General features: G+C 44.7%; 1 protein-coding gene across 1 annotated transcript in view; it reads left to right on the top strand.

Moving 5' to 3' along the window:
* The window catches only part of LOC147900973 (F-box protein SKIP17-like), a 40,155-nt gene that overhangs the window by 3,376 nt on the left and 20,105 nt on the right, over window positions 1–16,674 (top strand). The window contains exon 2 of the mRNA XM_087376198.1: window positions 212–387. Within this exon, the coding sequence (XP_087232324.1) occupies window positions 212–387 (176 nt within the window). The remainder of the gene's footprint in view (window positions 1–211; window positions 388–16,674) is intronic.

The raw sequence follows: 16,674 nt of genomic DNA, 5'->3' as shown, positions 1-16,674 counted from the left end.
AAAAACCCTGATTTGCAAAATGGATATTCTCTCTAAGATTCGTGTTGATGGAAGTATTTGCAACACTAATTTTAATGGGCACATTATCCTCTATTTCTTCTAGATTATTATTCTGAAGTGTCTGTGTTTGAGATGCTCTTGTAATATGCTTTAGGTTCATGACACAGTGTCCTAGGGTTCTTATACAGTATCCTGTTCTACGCATGTGAAGGTTTTCTCCCTGTTGGGTATGCACAGTCTCTATCAGGTTGCCATTTCCTGTAGCCTGTTCAACAAGGTTGCCATGGAGCCAGCATGCTATGGAGATGTGGACTTGACAGGCCAGAACCTTAGAGTCAATAACAAGGCAGTTGCAAAAATAATTGAGCGTGCAGGTCAGCATTTGCGGTATGTCGGTCTTCAATGTGTTGATATATGTTCTACGCAACTATTACAAGGCTGAAAAGGACAGGCTTATTCCAAGTTTTGGATTTTGTGGGCACATTTGCAGTATATCGGTCTTCAATGTGTTACACAACTTATTACAAGGCTGAAAATGACAGGCTTATTCCAAGTTTTGAATTTCTGTGGGCACATTATGTTGTTTGTATTATCATGTATGTTTTCTCGAAAAACAACTTTCTTGAGCTTTACAGAATCCATGTAAATATTGCATCAGGTATTAGGACATGATGGAAAAGGTGTTTCTGCACATGTGATACTTATTAGAAAATACTTTTTTGGTAAATGGCTTGAATCCTTATTGGAAAGGTGCTATTCTGATGATACCATTTTTTAAATACACTGTTTTTAATGGGAGTACAATGCCTGTACTGTAGCGGACCTCTTATGTTTTAATGTCAACAAAAATGTTTCAGTACAGCGATGTTTGAGCTCATCTATAATCCACCAATAGAGATGGCAAATCTGAACAATGAGAGAGAGAGAGAGAGAGAGAGAGAGAGAGAGAGGTATTAACGTCTGCGGGAGGCCTCGCGGGCCTATGAGACAAAATGCCAAACCAAAAGGTAACTCATACAAGCCAGTAAGGGCTGAAGCAAAGGGCTCACTAAGGCCCTTGCTGAAAGCTAAAGTGCTAAGCTAGTGAACAAAGTAGTAGAGTTGCAAAATATCATAAGAGTATCAGGTGCTTAGATCTAACGCTCCTATTACATGCTTAGGTTCCATATATCCATGTAACTTGTCGGCTCTTTGATGAGATGTGAGGAGCTCTCGTATCTTTGTCTGTCGAGCTGTCTCTCGACGCAGTGGAGGGTGTGGTCTCCTCGATGAGAGAGAGAGAGAGAGAGAGATGTATTAACGTCTGCGGGAGGCCTCGCGGGCCTATGAGACAAAATGCCAAGGCAAAAGGTAACTCATACAAGCCACTAAGGTTTGAAGCAAAGGGCTCACTAAGGCCCTTGCTGAAAGCTAACATGCTCGTGTTCCATATATCCAGGTAACCTAGTGGCTCTTTGATGAGATGTGAGGAGCTCTCGTATATCTGTTTGTCGAGCTGTCTCTTGACGCGGTGGAGGGTTGTTACGTCAGCCATAATCCCGGTATCGTCTAGTGTGGTTACAGTGAAGCGGGAAACTAGAGGGCTCGATAGTGCTTGCATCAATATGGAGTGCAATGTTAAGGTCTAAAGGGTAGTGAGGTACTAAGGTCCTATATGGATATGTGGCACTCAGGTGGGCTCCAAGTGGCAAGCATTGGGTTTAGGGGAGATTCTAGAGAGAGGCTCCACAAAGGAAGAAAAGAGAAGGAACTCAAGGAGAGTTCACGTACAGTAGAGGAGGGAGCACTTTGGGAACCGTGACTAGGTGGAGAATTATTGATGAGCCCTTTTTGTGGTTCCATATCATTGGTATAAGAGCTGGAGGTATCGGAGTAATCGGGCGTGTTGTTGGAGTACCACCGAGGCGTGCTGTCGGGAGTTAGAGTACTTTGCAGTTAGTCACTCCAAAGTCTATAATTTTTATGCCTCCACAGTTTGACGATTTGCGCCGCGCGGGCTGCTACAAATTGATGAAGGTGGGGCGGCTATGAAGGTGGAGGTGGTGACTTAGAGAGACCGTGCACGTTGCCTTGATTGAGGTCTGGCAAAAACGGGTAACGGAGTTACAGATTGTCGCGGACAATATTTGCCGTTCGCACGATTTTTGAAGCCGCATTTAAGCCTATCTTTGGGCTTGGTGCTTTGACAAAGCCACTGTATCACAGTTGGGAGTACTGTGTTTGTGCAGAGCGATTTGATAGAGGTTTTTGACTCCTGAGGATCTGTTCATAGTAGTGTGTGTAGATTTATGTATACAGAGCTACAGAGAAACAAAGAGGCCGTCGCTACATTATACAAAGGTTTAAATATTTTTATTAAAAAAAGCCACATCATTCAAGGTCATAGACCCTTGCAAACCATAGCCTCTTTAACCCCTCTCATTGGGAAGCACCTTCATACGGGATGAACCTCAAAAGAGAAGTTTTGAAAAATTAAAAGTAGCTATAGTAGCAGCTCTTGGGGGGTACTTATACAAAAAGGTCGACCAGTGGCTTTTGAAAGCAAAAAGTTAGATCGTGCCTAACGGAATTACTCGGCATATGAAAAGGAACTATATGCTATAGTTTATGCTTTAAAAAAGTAGAGGCACTACTTATATGGTGCGAAATTTGAGATAATCTTTGATCAAGAGAGCATTAAGTGGATTTGTAATCAGCCTGAGCTTAAAGGTAGAAAAGTTAGATGAGCTGAGTTAATGCAAGAGTTTGATATACAATTGACATACAGGAAAGGAAAGTTCAATGTGGTAACAGACTCTCTTAGCCGAATGCCAATTGTTAATGAATTGAGTTTTACTCAATTTCAGAATGATTTCCTAGAGTCCTTAAAGGGGAAATGTGAGTTTGATCCTCACTTCTTTGAAATATGGAAAGCAATTAGAAATAGGGATCCAACTAACCGAGAGGTGTTCACTGAGGAGTCGCATGGAATTGGTGACACACCACAGGCTGGTGATAAAGGACTCAAGTGGAAAAAATATACTATTGAAGATGGCTCCCTGCTCTACAAGGGTAGAGTATGTGTCTCGAATAATAATTACATTAGGCGCCAAATCCTTTTTGAATGTCATGATAGTCAGAGTGTGGGACTCCCGGGAATTCAGAAGACATGTGCTTCTGAAAAGACAATTCTTTTGACTTGGAATAGGTAAGGACGTCCAAGATTATGTATTGAAGTGCAAAAAATGCTAGGTCAATAAGGTTGAACGCCTTAAGGTAAGAGGTCTCCTACATTGGAGATTCCATTTGGCAAAAGGGAAAGTATCTCCATGGATTTCGTTGTGGGATTACCTAGGACACAGAGGGGGCACAACTCAGTGGGTAATTGTGGATCGGTTGACCAAGATGGCTCATTTTGTTCCTGTCAGTGAAGATGTTAAAACTCTAGAATTAGCTAGACTATTTGTGGAGCATATCTATAGACTGTATGGGCTACCAGCCGGTATTGTTAGTGACCGGGATAGCAAATTTAACAGCCATTTTTGGAGGGCTATGTTTAAGAGGCTAGAAACTTCATTGAATATGAGCACCACGGATGATCCACAGAGTGCTGGTCAAACTGAAAGGGTCAATCAGATCATTGAGAATATGCTTCGAGCATATGTAAGTAAACGGCAAACTAATTGGGAACAGTATCTGCCCATATTAGAATTTGCATATAACAGTGCCAAACATTCAGCTACGGGTTTTAGTCCATTCATGATGATATATGGATTTCAACCAAGAGTCCCAATGACAGTGGGACTCGAAAAAGAGAAGGTTCAAGTGGCCAAAGGCTTTCTTGAGGATATGAATCAAACGCTTGAGTTAGCTAAAGATAGCATAAAAAGAGCTTAGGATAGAGCACGAAGTTATGCAAATCCCCACCGTAGAAAGTTGTAGTTTGAAGTAAATGAGAAATTCTACCTTAAGGTACCTGAATCTTCAGAATCTCTAAAGACAGGTAAATGTCCGAAGTCTCCTAGGTATTGTGGACCATTCACAATACTTAAGAGGATTGGAGAACTTGCTTACAAATTAGCCTCACTTGAGAGATGTAGAGTACATCCAGTTTTTCATATCAGTAGGCTAGAAAGAAAATTAGGAGATGATGATAATCTCATTGGAAATGAAGTCCTAGTTGAACTCATTGAACGTGCATGTCTACCACACGAACCAGAAAGAATTTAAGATAAACAAGAAAAAAGAACACGACATACTATATGGCAAGAATGTTTGGTTAAGTGGAAAGATAGATCTGAAGAGAGTTCAACATGGGAAAGGGTAAGCAGTCTCCAGAGGAGGTTTCCCAATTTTGTTTTCGAGGACGTAAACCGTTCTTAAGGGGAAGGGAATGTTACATCAGCCATAATCCCAGTATCGTCTGGTGTGGTCATGGTGAAGCGGGAAACCAGAGGGCTCGTGCTTGCATCAATATGGAGTGCAATGTTAAGGCCTAAAGGGCAGTAAGGTACTAAGGAAGAAAAGAGAAGGAACTCAGAGAGAGTTCACGTACAGTAGAGGAGGGAGCACTCTAGGAATCGTGGTTGGGTGGAGAATCATTGATGAGCCTTTTTGTGGTCCCGTATCAAGGGCGTGGTCTCGTCGATCTCTGTATCCGATGGGCTACGTCAAGGGTGACTCCTCGTCTCTGGCAGTCACCTCTAAGGAGGGCTGAAATAGACCTGTCCTCCATGCGTGCTCTGATCCCTCTTTGTGTCGCATGTGGAGTGCGTGTCTCTCGTTTGGTTGCAATGTGTCAGAGACTCCCATTGCTGATCCATGATGCTCTCATCTTGTCAAGCTCTTCTCCCTCAGCCTCACCGGCAGCTGACTTAGATGCATAGAAATTTGTAACAAGTGTCTGTGTTCTGTCGGTCTCGGTGACCTGTGGCATCAATCCCTGCTGCTTTTTGGTCTGTCAGACCAGTATATCTCTCAATCGTCGCATCTCAATGATGAGAGAGAGAGAGAGAGAGAGAGAGAGAGAGAGAGATTGATTGATTAATGTCTTTGAAAGCCTGAAGGGCAAGCGTTCCGACATTCGGAATGTTTGGAACGCCATTCCGAACAAAGGGTTGACAGGGAACGTCTGGAATGTCCTTGGACCTAATCCTGACCTAAATCTGGTGTTCCAATAGTGTTTCAGACCTAAATCTGGCATTCCGAACTTGAATTTGGGGTTCCTAAAGCTGATTGGAAAGTTTAGAGCTGCTAAAAGTAGTTTTCTTTTCATAATTTGGTATATTTTCATATGAATTGATGACTTGTCATATGACATGGCATTCTTGTTCTCGTTCCCCCATTCCCCCTTCTCGAAACGTTCCCGTTCCGGCACCTGAGTTTTCGGAACGCTCCCATTCCCTGGTAATGATGCTAAAGGGTCTTTGAGACTGAAAAAAACCAGGTACTATAAAAGCTAAGGGGTGAGGTCAGTAAAGTGGGCATCCAGCCAAGGCCGATGTCTGAAATGAGACTATCAATAGAGAAATACACTGCGTTGTTGCTACGGGGAATGAGACTATCAATAGAGATGAGACTCAATAGAGAAATACATCCCCCGTTCCTAGATACATCTAGATATTTGTTGTTGCCGTATTAGTGGACATGCAAATTTCACTTTGTGAAGTTTTCGTCCATGTCGCGGCCTGTTATAATTCTTTCTATCTGAAGTGGTGCGTTGCCCTATTAGCTAGATTAGATGTTGGTCAGGGAGAGACTAAAATGAAATCGTTTAGTCTTCACAAGAACTTGTAGCTTTAATGAAGAGATTTTGGATTGCTTTTTGATTAGCCTTCTCCTTTAGTGCTAGCCTTTGTTGTGGCTGATTTTGCCCTTCACCTCCAGAGTGTCGGCAGAAACCCAGTATGAAGACTTTGTATAAATGGATGCTCAAATATGTGTGGGTGTGTGGATTTGTATGTGTGAGTATATGTTTATACTCTGGTCTACACCCACTGTTGGGCGTTGATGACGTCAGTGGGAATGTCACAATAGCTAGTCCTTGTTATGCTTGATGGAGTGAATGGTTTTCAACCTTATGTGTGACTATCATGAGATTGAAACTGCACTATGTTGTGTTTGTAGAGGATGAGTTTGGGCTTGTTCTTGGATTCATCTAGATATATGCGCTGTTGTTGTGGGAGAGTACGTAAATGCAACGGACAGAAGCGGTCCGATCACCCGACCGCTTGAGTGACGGAACCTATGTATGTTGCTTGTGGGACCAGCTCTATAAATCGGCCGTGGAGAAGAGATGATCTTGGCCGACAGTGGATTTGGATATGGTGAGGATTGGTCCCATCAAGGAGATGATGCTCAGCTTGACTAGTCTTTATAGGCTCCTCTCTCTTTCTCTGTAGTCACCACGAGGTAGCTTGTCGTCTGATGAGAACGACCGGCCACTCTAGTGGTGTATTCCCGAAGTTGAGTAGTAAAGAGATGTCTGTGGTCCTTATGTGAGGGTCAACTTGAGGTCCAGTTTGTCATGTCGCGCTGTCTAGGTCCCGACTAAGTCACATCCCTTGCTACCTTTGGATCAAGTCACTAGGTGGTTGGACTCTGATGGGCGCTCGTGGTCTCTCCTTTGCACCCGCTGTCTCTATGTTATTGGGTCTTGAGGAGGAAAGTCACCACACGTCACTGATCAAGATGAGCCAAGAAATCTCCGAGTGGTCCAAATCCAATCTTGAATAGACAATGATGCCTCCATAGATGTCATAGTACACAAGGGATCTGAATGCAAAGTACTGCTTTGTCTTAACCTCCTGCATGTCACATAGTGTGCAAATTAGTCTCTCGCATGGGGTGCCCTTTGCTCATCCTATCTCAATACGTAGTCAATCAGAGGATACTCAAAACTGCCCAATTTAGATCCTTAATACATGTGGGAGATTAGATCCGAGTATTGGTGAACCCTTCCTCCGAAATCTACATAGGTAGTGATCTCTGTGGAAGATGAGATTACCAAAAGCTCATGGGGTGCTAGTCAAGTCGTGTACCTAGAGCTGTTTTGAGTATCCTGTGATGATCCAAGCCTGGCAACAACAAGCCCACCAACTATAAGTTGACCCGTCTATAGCACTAGACGCAGGGGGATCAAAGGAGTGGGTGCACTCAGACACGTAGATGGTTTGTAGGCATGGGGCTCCATATGGAGAGACATCCACCATTTTAGTAGTCTTGAGGCCCCATATACTCCGCTCACACTCACGTGGTGAACTACCCTTCCCTATGCCTTTGCTCTCGTCTTGCGATAAAGGCCTTCTCATGGGATCCGTTGTCACAAGTACGTGAAAAGAGATATAAAGTATCTTTGTAACTCAACCCACGCTTAACTCGAGGTTAACCATGGTTACGCCTAGTAATGGTTTGGCCGTGAGGGACTGGCTAGAGGAAGCGCACAGTCTAGGTGCACCACTAGGTCCTAGGGGCAAAGTCTAGGTGCACCACTAGGTCCTAGGGGCAAGGCATAAGCACTAGAGAGGGGTCTAAAAGTTGGGCCCAAGGACAACCAACGTTGTTCGTGGTTATGTGGGTTAGAGCTTTAATGAAGGGCCAAGTTTCATGCATGTAGGTGCATGCCCTTCTACCACCTACCATCTCTCGCCCCTCACCGTCCTGGAGCATTCCAGGCCTAGCAGAAGCTCCCTACACAGATTTCAACATCAGGCTCAGGTTTTCTCCTACTCTTTTTGCTGTTGGCTGCACTCCTCACGTTTTGGCTGGCTCCTCCCCCTTTTTTGCTGTTGCACACAGCCTGAGCAGCTGTACGGCTGCCATACAGGTTGTATGGACAGTCCTTACAGCTGTACAGACTGCTGGCGCGCTCTTCCAGACAGCTGTATGGGGCATTTCAGGGCGTGGGATTCTAGGAGGGCACTCTTCTGACATGAGTTTCTTGGCACAGATCCCGGTGCAGAGACTTCGGGGCAGATCTGGCAGCTTTTTGTCCTCCTTGCTACTGGTATTCTAGTGGTGCACTTGGATTAGAGCCCAGAAGACAGATAGAGGATTTGCAGAGAAGAACAGTGTAGGGGTGAACCCTTGGTGTAAAGCATTTCCATTCAGAATGGACAGAGGCATGAGCACTATACTCTCAAGGAGGGTTTTTTGATGATGCATGGCAGACTGTGTGTCACGAAACAGTTGAGGCTAAAAGTTTTGACAGAGATTCATGCCCCACCCTATGCAGGACACAGAGGCATTGATGCCCCCATCAGAGCTGTGGAGCATTATTTCTTTTGGCCAGCGTTGAGGAAGGATGTCGAGGCATATGTCAGGACATGCATCACCTGCCAGAAGGTGAAATACGACACATAGAAGACGGCTGGACTGCTGCAGCCCTTACCTATTCCTGGCAAAGCATTGCCATGGATTTTATCTTCGATCTTCCTCGTACACATCGGGACATGATGGGATATGGACCATTATTTGCAGATTCAGCAAGCAGGCCCATTTTATTCCCGTATGGAAGAATATTACAGCAGACCAGTTGGTGAGACTTTTTATGTCTCATGTGTTCAAACAGCACGGGATGCCTCAATCAATTGTTAGTGATCGAGAACCATGGATGACAAGTCTTTTCTGGAGAGGTATCTTTGAGAATATGGGTACCACGCTGAATTTCTCATCCTCTTTTCATCCTGAATCTGATGGCCAGTCAGAAGAAGCCAACTCCAGTGCCTTTGATCTTCTCAAGTGCTATGTTTCGGATCAGCAATTGAAATGGGAGCAATTTCTGCCACTTGTTGAGTTTGCGTACAACAACACTGTACACTCATCCACCCGGAAAGCACCCTTTGAAGTTGTGGCAGGAGAACGGAAGATACCTCCCATTGTGCATACGAAAGGGAAGATTTTTGAAGCGGACAGATTTGTGGAAAGTTTGGATGTTGCTTACTAGAAGAATGGAAAGAAAAGTAAAAGGTAGAGCTTCCCGTTGGTGAAGTTCAGGAACTATCCTGGACTGGATGCGAAGTGGATGGAGGAGGGTTATCTTGGCAGAGTCACCTCAGATTTTGTAGCTCTACCTGGACGCATTTCAGCTTGAGCCCATTGCGGTGCAGGCTTCTACAGGTTCAGCAGAGCAGAGATTTGGAGCATTTCCTGGTGCTCGAGAGGAGGGTAGCACCCCCCCTTCCTTGATTTAGACTGCTCATGTATCTGGAGATCGCTTGGTGGTAGCGATTGTCTCACCCGAGATAGTGCTTGCTGGCAGCATTTCTGCCTTGAGGTCTCCATGATGGGTGTTCTAGACACTTCCCACAGAGGATGCATTGATCTATGGGTGGACTCGCGCGCTCTCCTGTTCACTGCGAGGTTGTGTTTTACAAACGACGTATATTTTGATATGGGCTATTTCTGCCTTTTTACTTTACTTTCACTGTAAGTTTTCAGCAGCAACTTGGGTAGTTTCTTGTTTTAAGAGGAGGGTATGTCACGGGGACGTGAGAAGTGATGTAAAGTATCTTTGTAACTCAATCCACGCTTAACCTGTGGTAAACCATGGTTAAGTCTAGTAATGGTTTGGCCGTGAGGGATTGGCTAGAGGAAGTGCACACTTCCTAGAAGTTCCTAGGGGCAAAGTCTAGGGGCAAAGGCATAGGCACTATAGAGGGGTCTAAAAGTTGGGTCCAAGGACAACCAATGTTGTCCTTGGTCAGGTGGGTTAGAGCTTTAATGAAGGGCCAAGTGTCATGCATGTAGGTGCATGTCCTTCTACCACCTACCATCTCTCCCCTCACCCTCCTGGAGCATTCCAGGCCTCGTAGAAGCTCCCTACACAAATTTCAACGTCAGGCTCAGGTTTCTCCTACTCTTTTTGCTGTTGGCTGCACTCCTCACGTTTTGGCTGGCTCCTCCTCCTTTTTCATTGTTGCACATAGCCCGAGGTTGCAGGCTTGAGTCCTGAGGCAGCTGTACGGACAGCCCTTATAGTTGTACGAACTATTGGCACACTCTTCTAGGCAGTTGTACGTGCATTTCAGGGTGTGGGATTCGAGGAGGGCACTCCTCTAATGTGGGTGTCATGGCTCAGATCTCGGAGCAGAGACTTCGAGGTAGATCTGGCAGCTTTTTGTCCTCTACAACTATTTTTCTGCCCTCCTTCTGCCTTCTATCTGCTTTTACTCTCATCTCCCTGAAGCTGGAAGTCTCCTGCACCCTTCTGGGAGCCTGACAGGGAATAGGCACGAGGAACAGAGCTCGTCCCTCTGCCACAGGCAGCGGGTGTTTGGACTTGGACTTCCATTTGTTTGCATTTCTTGCTTTGAAGCATTGTTGGGTCAGTTTAGAAGTGGATGCCTAAGATTGCCTTGCTACTGGCTAGTGGTGCACTTGGATCAGAGCCTAGAAGACAGATAGAGGATTTGCAGAGAGTCTACATAAGCTCAGAAGAGAATGTGGGCTCAGAGATCTAGAGGTGCTAGGCAAATAGTACGACATTTTGGTAAGGTCAGAGGACCACGGTTTGGTGGGACTCCGCATCTCCTTTTGTATTGTGTTCAGTGTGTGGACGGACGGAAATATTCAAGCGATTCTTCTATATTTGTCTTGGATGCACTGTCTATTCTGGCTTGCACACACACATCAATGGTTGTGAAGTACATACATGTTAAGAAGTTTGATTCCGTAGTGAAACACTTCCGCGTGTAATTCCTTGGCTCATGTATCAATCTTCCGCTATGGGATACCCTTTGGTGGGATTCCATTTTCTAATCATTGCCTGAGACAAGTCGTCTCAAATACCTTCTCCTATTCTTGCACCACCTCTTTATTTTTTTCTTGCCCCTTCCCTTGAAATTCATGATCCAAAACAAAGGTTGTAGCCTCCAAAGGTGAATAATATTATGTCCACCAAGAGGTTGTCAGTGTCCTCAACTCCTCCTTCCTCCAAGCATACAAAGCATCTATACTTGAATGTTCTCAATCATCCTATCCATCCCTTCTTGCACCTTCCCAATACAAGGACTATCTCCATCAACAAGCGTCAACATCAAAAGAATAGGTTTTGTAACCTGAAGCAAGAGGTGAACATCGTCCCGAAAGAGGTCATCCTAGGCACTCTGAGCCCCTGTAGAGTCCCGTTCACGCCATGCATCCCACTCAGCAGAAACAACAAGCTGCCTCAATTGAAAAAAACTGCTTCAACATGATGAAACAATAAGCAAAGTGTATCATAATACTTCTAGAGATTCTTTTTTGGGTACATCTTGCGGAAAATAGCCAAAATGTAGTGATGGCGTGTGAAAAAAGACAACATGATTACCCATATCAATAGTTAGCATCCACCCAATCCAACTTACCAATATCCTTCAAGAGATTATTCAGCCATGTGCCATGCAAGGAGTTGAGGCAAGGTGAGGGTACTTCTCTTCAAGCATCCTCCCTGCTGCCCTTTTGGCATTCTCACCATTAGAAAGAAACTGAATGACCTGATCTGCCCCCACATACTCAAGGGACTCCATCCAAATGCTAGCCAACCTCTCGGCTGACTTTCCCTCATCCGAATTATCAATAGCTTTAATGAAAAAGCTGGCTCCTTTGGAGTATGCAATGATGCCGTGAACAGAGCGGCTCCTAGTGTCACTCCATCCATCTCCCATCAATGTGACCACACATTTCAACCATATGTCTTTGATGGGAGCCAAGGCTTGCTCTATGGCGGTCTTCTCTATTGCCAAAATTGTGGTACTTAGGGCCTCGCGTGAGGGAGGAGTGTAACTAGGTCCAAAGGCTGCAACCTCCTTCACCATATCAATGAAGTAAGGATTGCGGGCTTATGCCGTGGGTACTACTGCTCCATAAAGAATCGGCTCACTGTAGCATCTATTTGTGTCCTCATGAGGCCACAAGGCTAGCCTGCACGACTCTCGGGCTGGTGGCTGATGAAGTGGGAGTCCCCATATGTGCGTGAGGCTGTATTCTCATAGGAGCTAGAAATAGAAGCAGAAGGAGAAGCCGTTGCACATGGCTGCCGATGCTCGACCATGAGGATCAAGGACCTTTGCCGTGTTGCCTCAGTGTCTGGTATCTGAAGCTGGAATATTTGCAGGGCAACGATTAATGCCTCTGTTCTTTACTTTCAATAAAATCCGCACTCGGTCTGAGCCTCTAGATTTTTGAGCAAGGGATGGAGAGAAGGTGGTTGAGAGAGTAGAAGGGAGTGGAGAGAAGGGGTCTGAGAGATTAAAAGGGATTGGAGAGAAGGGGGCTGACGGAGAAGAAGGGAGTGGAGAAAGGGAGGCTGAAGCAAATGAGTAGATGGAGGAAGCTAGGCTGAAGTAAACCTAAGCAATGGAAGGAGGCCGAAGCAAAGGAGAAGATGGAGGGAGTAGCGATGCTGGAGTAGATGGAGGGGGGATGGAGTAGCAAAGGCATGGCAATGGAGTTGTGCGGGCAGTAGACATGCAAAAAAACGGCGAATCGCGGCCTGTTGGCATTTTCTACTAGGTCCAGACAGAACGTCGGGTTTAGGGCGGGAATGTGTTCCAAGAACACCGAAACGACGTTCCTTGAGTGTCTTCTTTTTGGAACGGCATTCCAGGCGTTCCAGATTCAGAACGCCGTTCCCTAGTAACAATGCATCTTTCTTCTCTTTATGCCATGCTCTCATGCTAGGAAAGTGTGGAAAGTTCTTCATATCCAAACATGAGAACCCATGAACTGGCTTGCTATCTTGCTTGGAGACGTTGCTAAAGTAAAAAGTGATCGTTGGACCTATCTGAGAGCCTATGTCTTAGTGGTTTATATGGATTCTCAGAAACAGCTTCCAGTGATCAAATAGCCTCTTTGTAAATATTGAGATGCCTTTTGTTCAATGGATGGATATGAACATCTTGTACACACTCTAAAGCCTTGATTGGTTCTCGATTTTGGCAAGAGGGTTTTAGGTTCTAGCAAGAGGGTTCTGGGTTTAGCAAAATGGGTTCTAGGAAGAGGGCTCTAGGTTCTAGTGGATGGGATTTGGGTTCTAACGTGTTCAAGAGGGGTCCGATTTTCAGCAAGAGGGTTCCGGGTTCTGATTTCTAGAAAAGGTGTTCTGGTTTTGTGGGTTTGGCTAGAATGCCCCTGCTCAACAAACATAGACAAGTGCACCCGATTGGCCCCAAACACTGTGGCGCCCCTTTCGGTATTTCTTTATATTTCACAGTGAAATGATTACAAGTTGCATCTAGGAGACCTTCCCTGCAACTGAGCACGCAGCCCCAATTCACTAAGCCTTCGCAAGGCTTTCAAGCATAGAACACCATCACATAAGTGCACTTAACCCATAGGCTCAATCCAAAGGCATTCTCTTTTTCGAGTGCAATTCCATTGGCTGTCCAGATGCAATCACACTGCACCCCAGCTGCACTCTCTTTGAGTGGTTTCCAGATGGCATTCACAAAGCTTTTCAAAGCTCCAAAATAAAATCAGCAAAGTATCCAACCAAAGAATGACTCATGTAGCACTGCCTAGGCACCTGCGAGCCAAGAAAGAGGCGGCACACGAGGCCAACCAATAGCTTATGGCAAAAAGAAATTGCAGCAGCAAAATAACAACTCACCAAGCCCTAAAAACTTGAACCAAGTCCTCAATCGCCAAGAGGACATAGTAGCCAATGCCCAATTGCATTCTCAGCCAAAGAGGAGTGCACAAGCATGAAGAAAGAGCATTTACAAGAGCCGACCAGCAAGAATTCCACTGAAAAATGCGAAAAGAAGCACTTCTGTCACGAAGAAATGGGAGTTCTTGGGCTCAAAAGAAGCGTGCTTCAGAGAGGAATGCATTGAGAAGGTTTTGGAGAAGTTTCATCGCTGGAAAGTCCTCCAAAACTGAGAATCACCAGTCAACCAGCGCGTGGGATCACTCGAAATTCAACAGAAAGTTGTAGCTTTGCAAAAGGAGAGGCCTAGGAGGCGGTAGAAGAAAAAAGGTCCAGAAAAAGCCACTTTTGCAAATTCGACCAGCAAAAGAAGTGCTCAGCTCTGCCCGTTCTACCACACACATGACTACGAAGGGGAGGCAGAGGGGAAGCCATCGGACCAAACGGAAGTCTAGGAATCCAAACAGGTGAGGAGTTATGAAGAAAAACGGAATTCAGCTGAAGGAGGCTGAAAAACCAGTCCAAAATCTCAACAAAGGGAGAAGATAGAGAGAGAAAACCACACATGTGAAGTTTAGAAGGCTCAGGAAGGTCCAGGAATGGCAAAGGAGCATGTAGAAGGCACTAGAGCCACCTGGAACTTTAGGGGGGCCACTGAAGGTACATGGCCCTCTAGGGGGCCCATTAAAAATGCCACATCATCATTTCCCAACAACCACTCTTTTAATTTTTTGGAATGCCTTTGGGCCTAGGGATTAATTACGCTTATGTCCTAGGCACCATGCCACGTTTAATTACACATTATTAAGCCCATGATTGGACTTTTAAAACCAAAGTTGTCATGGTCTTGTAGTACATTACAGTACTTAGAATTTCACGCCCTCGTGATACCTCTCTCTTGAAACAGCAAACCACAGTTTGTTGCCCCAAAACACAGGAGTGAGCATGAAATATAGCATAAAAGAGTATACAAGAAAGCCGCAACCATAGTATACAGAGATAGTGAAAATATGGCTAGGAGAGACATGCATCCATCCATATACACTGCTCAAAATCTATGTGATCCTCAGCGATCAATAGTCAAGATGCATCAATATCATGAAGTCTCACAGTAGAAATATTGTTAGCTCAGTATCTCGGATGAAACATACAGTGTCATCAAGCGACCTCATGAAATCACGGTGAGCCCGTCTGTACTGAGGGAGTGGAGGTGCTCTCTCAAACACCAGGTAATGCTCCAGACGCTCGCTCTGCTGAACTACCTATAGGAGCCTGGACCGCAGTCGGCTCTAATTGGAAAGCATCAAGGTAAAGCTGCAATATCCTAGGTGAATCTGCCAGTTCACCTTCCTCCATCCATTTCGCATCAAGTGATGGGTAATTTTGAAAATTTACCAAGTAGTGACGGATAACTTTACCCTTGAGCTTTCTATCTTTGTGTGCCAGAATTTGCTCTGGGACCAGAAGTTCATCCTGTTCTTCCACTTCAGGCTGCACCTCATCAGGTAAATCCTTGGGAATATCTCCATGATATTGCTTTAACAAGCTCACATGAAAGGCATTATGTATCTTCCAATGCGGAGGCAACTTCAGTCTATAAGCTACCTCGTTTATCTTTTCAAAAATTTGGAAAGGACCATAGTAACGCATGTTCAGCTTTGTGTACAACCTTTCCTTGCCTTTCTTATTTTTCATCCTTGCCTTCTGAAAACGCAGCAAAACCCAATCACCTTCTGTGAATACCAATTCCGTGCGGTGCTTATCTGTTGCTCTTTTCTGCTTGTCCTGACTTCTTTGCAAGGCATATTTGATCTTCTTGTAAGCCTCTTCAAGGCTTTCCACAAAACGATCAGCTTCGAAGATTTTCTCTTTTGTATGCAAAATGGGAGGTATCTTCCTGGCACCTTCCACTATTTCAAAAGGTGCTTTACCTGTGGATGTGTGCACCGTATTATTGTAAGCATATTCCAGCAAAGGCAAATAATGCTCCCATTTGCTTTTGTGGTCTGAGACATAGCATTTAAACATATCCAAGATGGTAGAGTTTTCCTGCTCCGATCATCCATCAGACTAAGGATGGAAAGATGACGAAAAATTCAGTGTAGTGCCCATATTTTCAAACAGCCCTCTCCAAAAGAGGCTGGTCATCCTCGGATCTCTGTCACTGATTATGGATTCAAGCATCCCATGATACTTGAAGACATGCTGCAGAAACAATTTGGCCATTTGATCTACTGTAATATCCTTTCTTATTGGCACAAAGTGGGCTTGTTTGTTGAACCTGAAATTAGTGTCCACAATCCATCATGTCCAGTAGGAGTACGTGGAAGATCAAACACAAAATCCATAGCTATGCTTTGCCATGGTCTATCCGGAATTGGCAAAGGGTGTAACAACCCAGGTGCCTTCTGCCTGTCAAACTTTACTTTTTGACAAACCATGCATGTTCTCACATATTCTTCCACATCTTTCCTCAAAGATGGCCAATAAAAGTATTGCTCCACTGCTGTGATTGTTGCTGTAATTCCCCTATGTCCTGCATATGGAGGAGCATGACTTTCCATTATGACTTCTGTTGCATCTGATCAGTGACACGGAGTCGTCCATGCATCAAAATGAAACCCTCTTTCAACATATAGTGATCATGCCTTTGACCATCAGAAGGCTGATCATAAATAGTTGAAAAATCAGCATCATTAACATATTGATCTTTCATCACATCTAACACATTGTTATAAGCAATGCTCACTGCTGAAACACTGGGTTTCTTGGAGACTGCTTCAGGCTGTGGTTTCCTGGAAAGTGCATCAGCCACGACATTTTTGTTACCCGGCACATGTACAATTTGAAAATGAAACATTGAGAGGAAGTTAGCCCATCTCATGTGGCTTTTCAGATAATTTTCTCTGCGTGAGAAAATATCTAAGTGACTGATGATCTGTTTGCACATAAAAATCAGCTCCAAGAAGGTAATGTTTCCATGTGGTCAAAGCATGTATCATTGCTAACATTTCCTTCTCGTATGTCTGCAAGTACAATTCAGCATCTTTGAGAACTCTACTCTCATA

This window comes from Dipteris shenzhenensis, chromosome 6, assembly GCF_047967505.1.
Source record: "Dipteris shenzhenensis isolate YYH24624 ecotype China chromosome 6, Dip_SZ_1.0, whole genome shotgun sequence".
Lineage (NCBI taxonomy): Eukaryota > Viridiplantae > Streptophyta > Polypodiopsida > Gleicheniales > Dipteridaceae > Dipteris > Dipteris shenzhenensis.
Note: the sequence above shows the minus strand (reverse complement) of the source record. Positions and strands in the feature narration are given on the sequence as shown.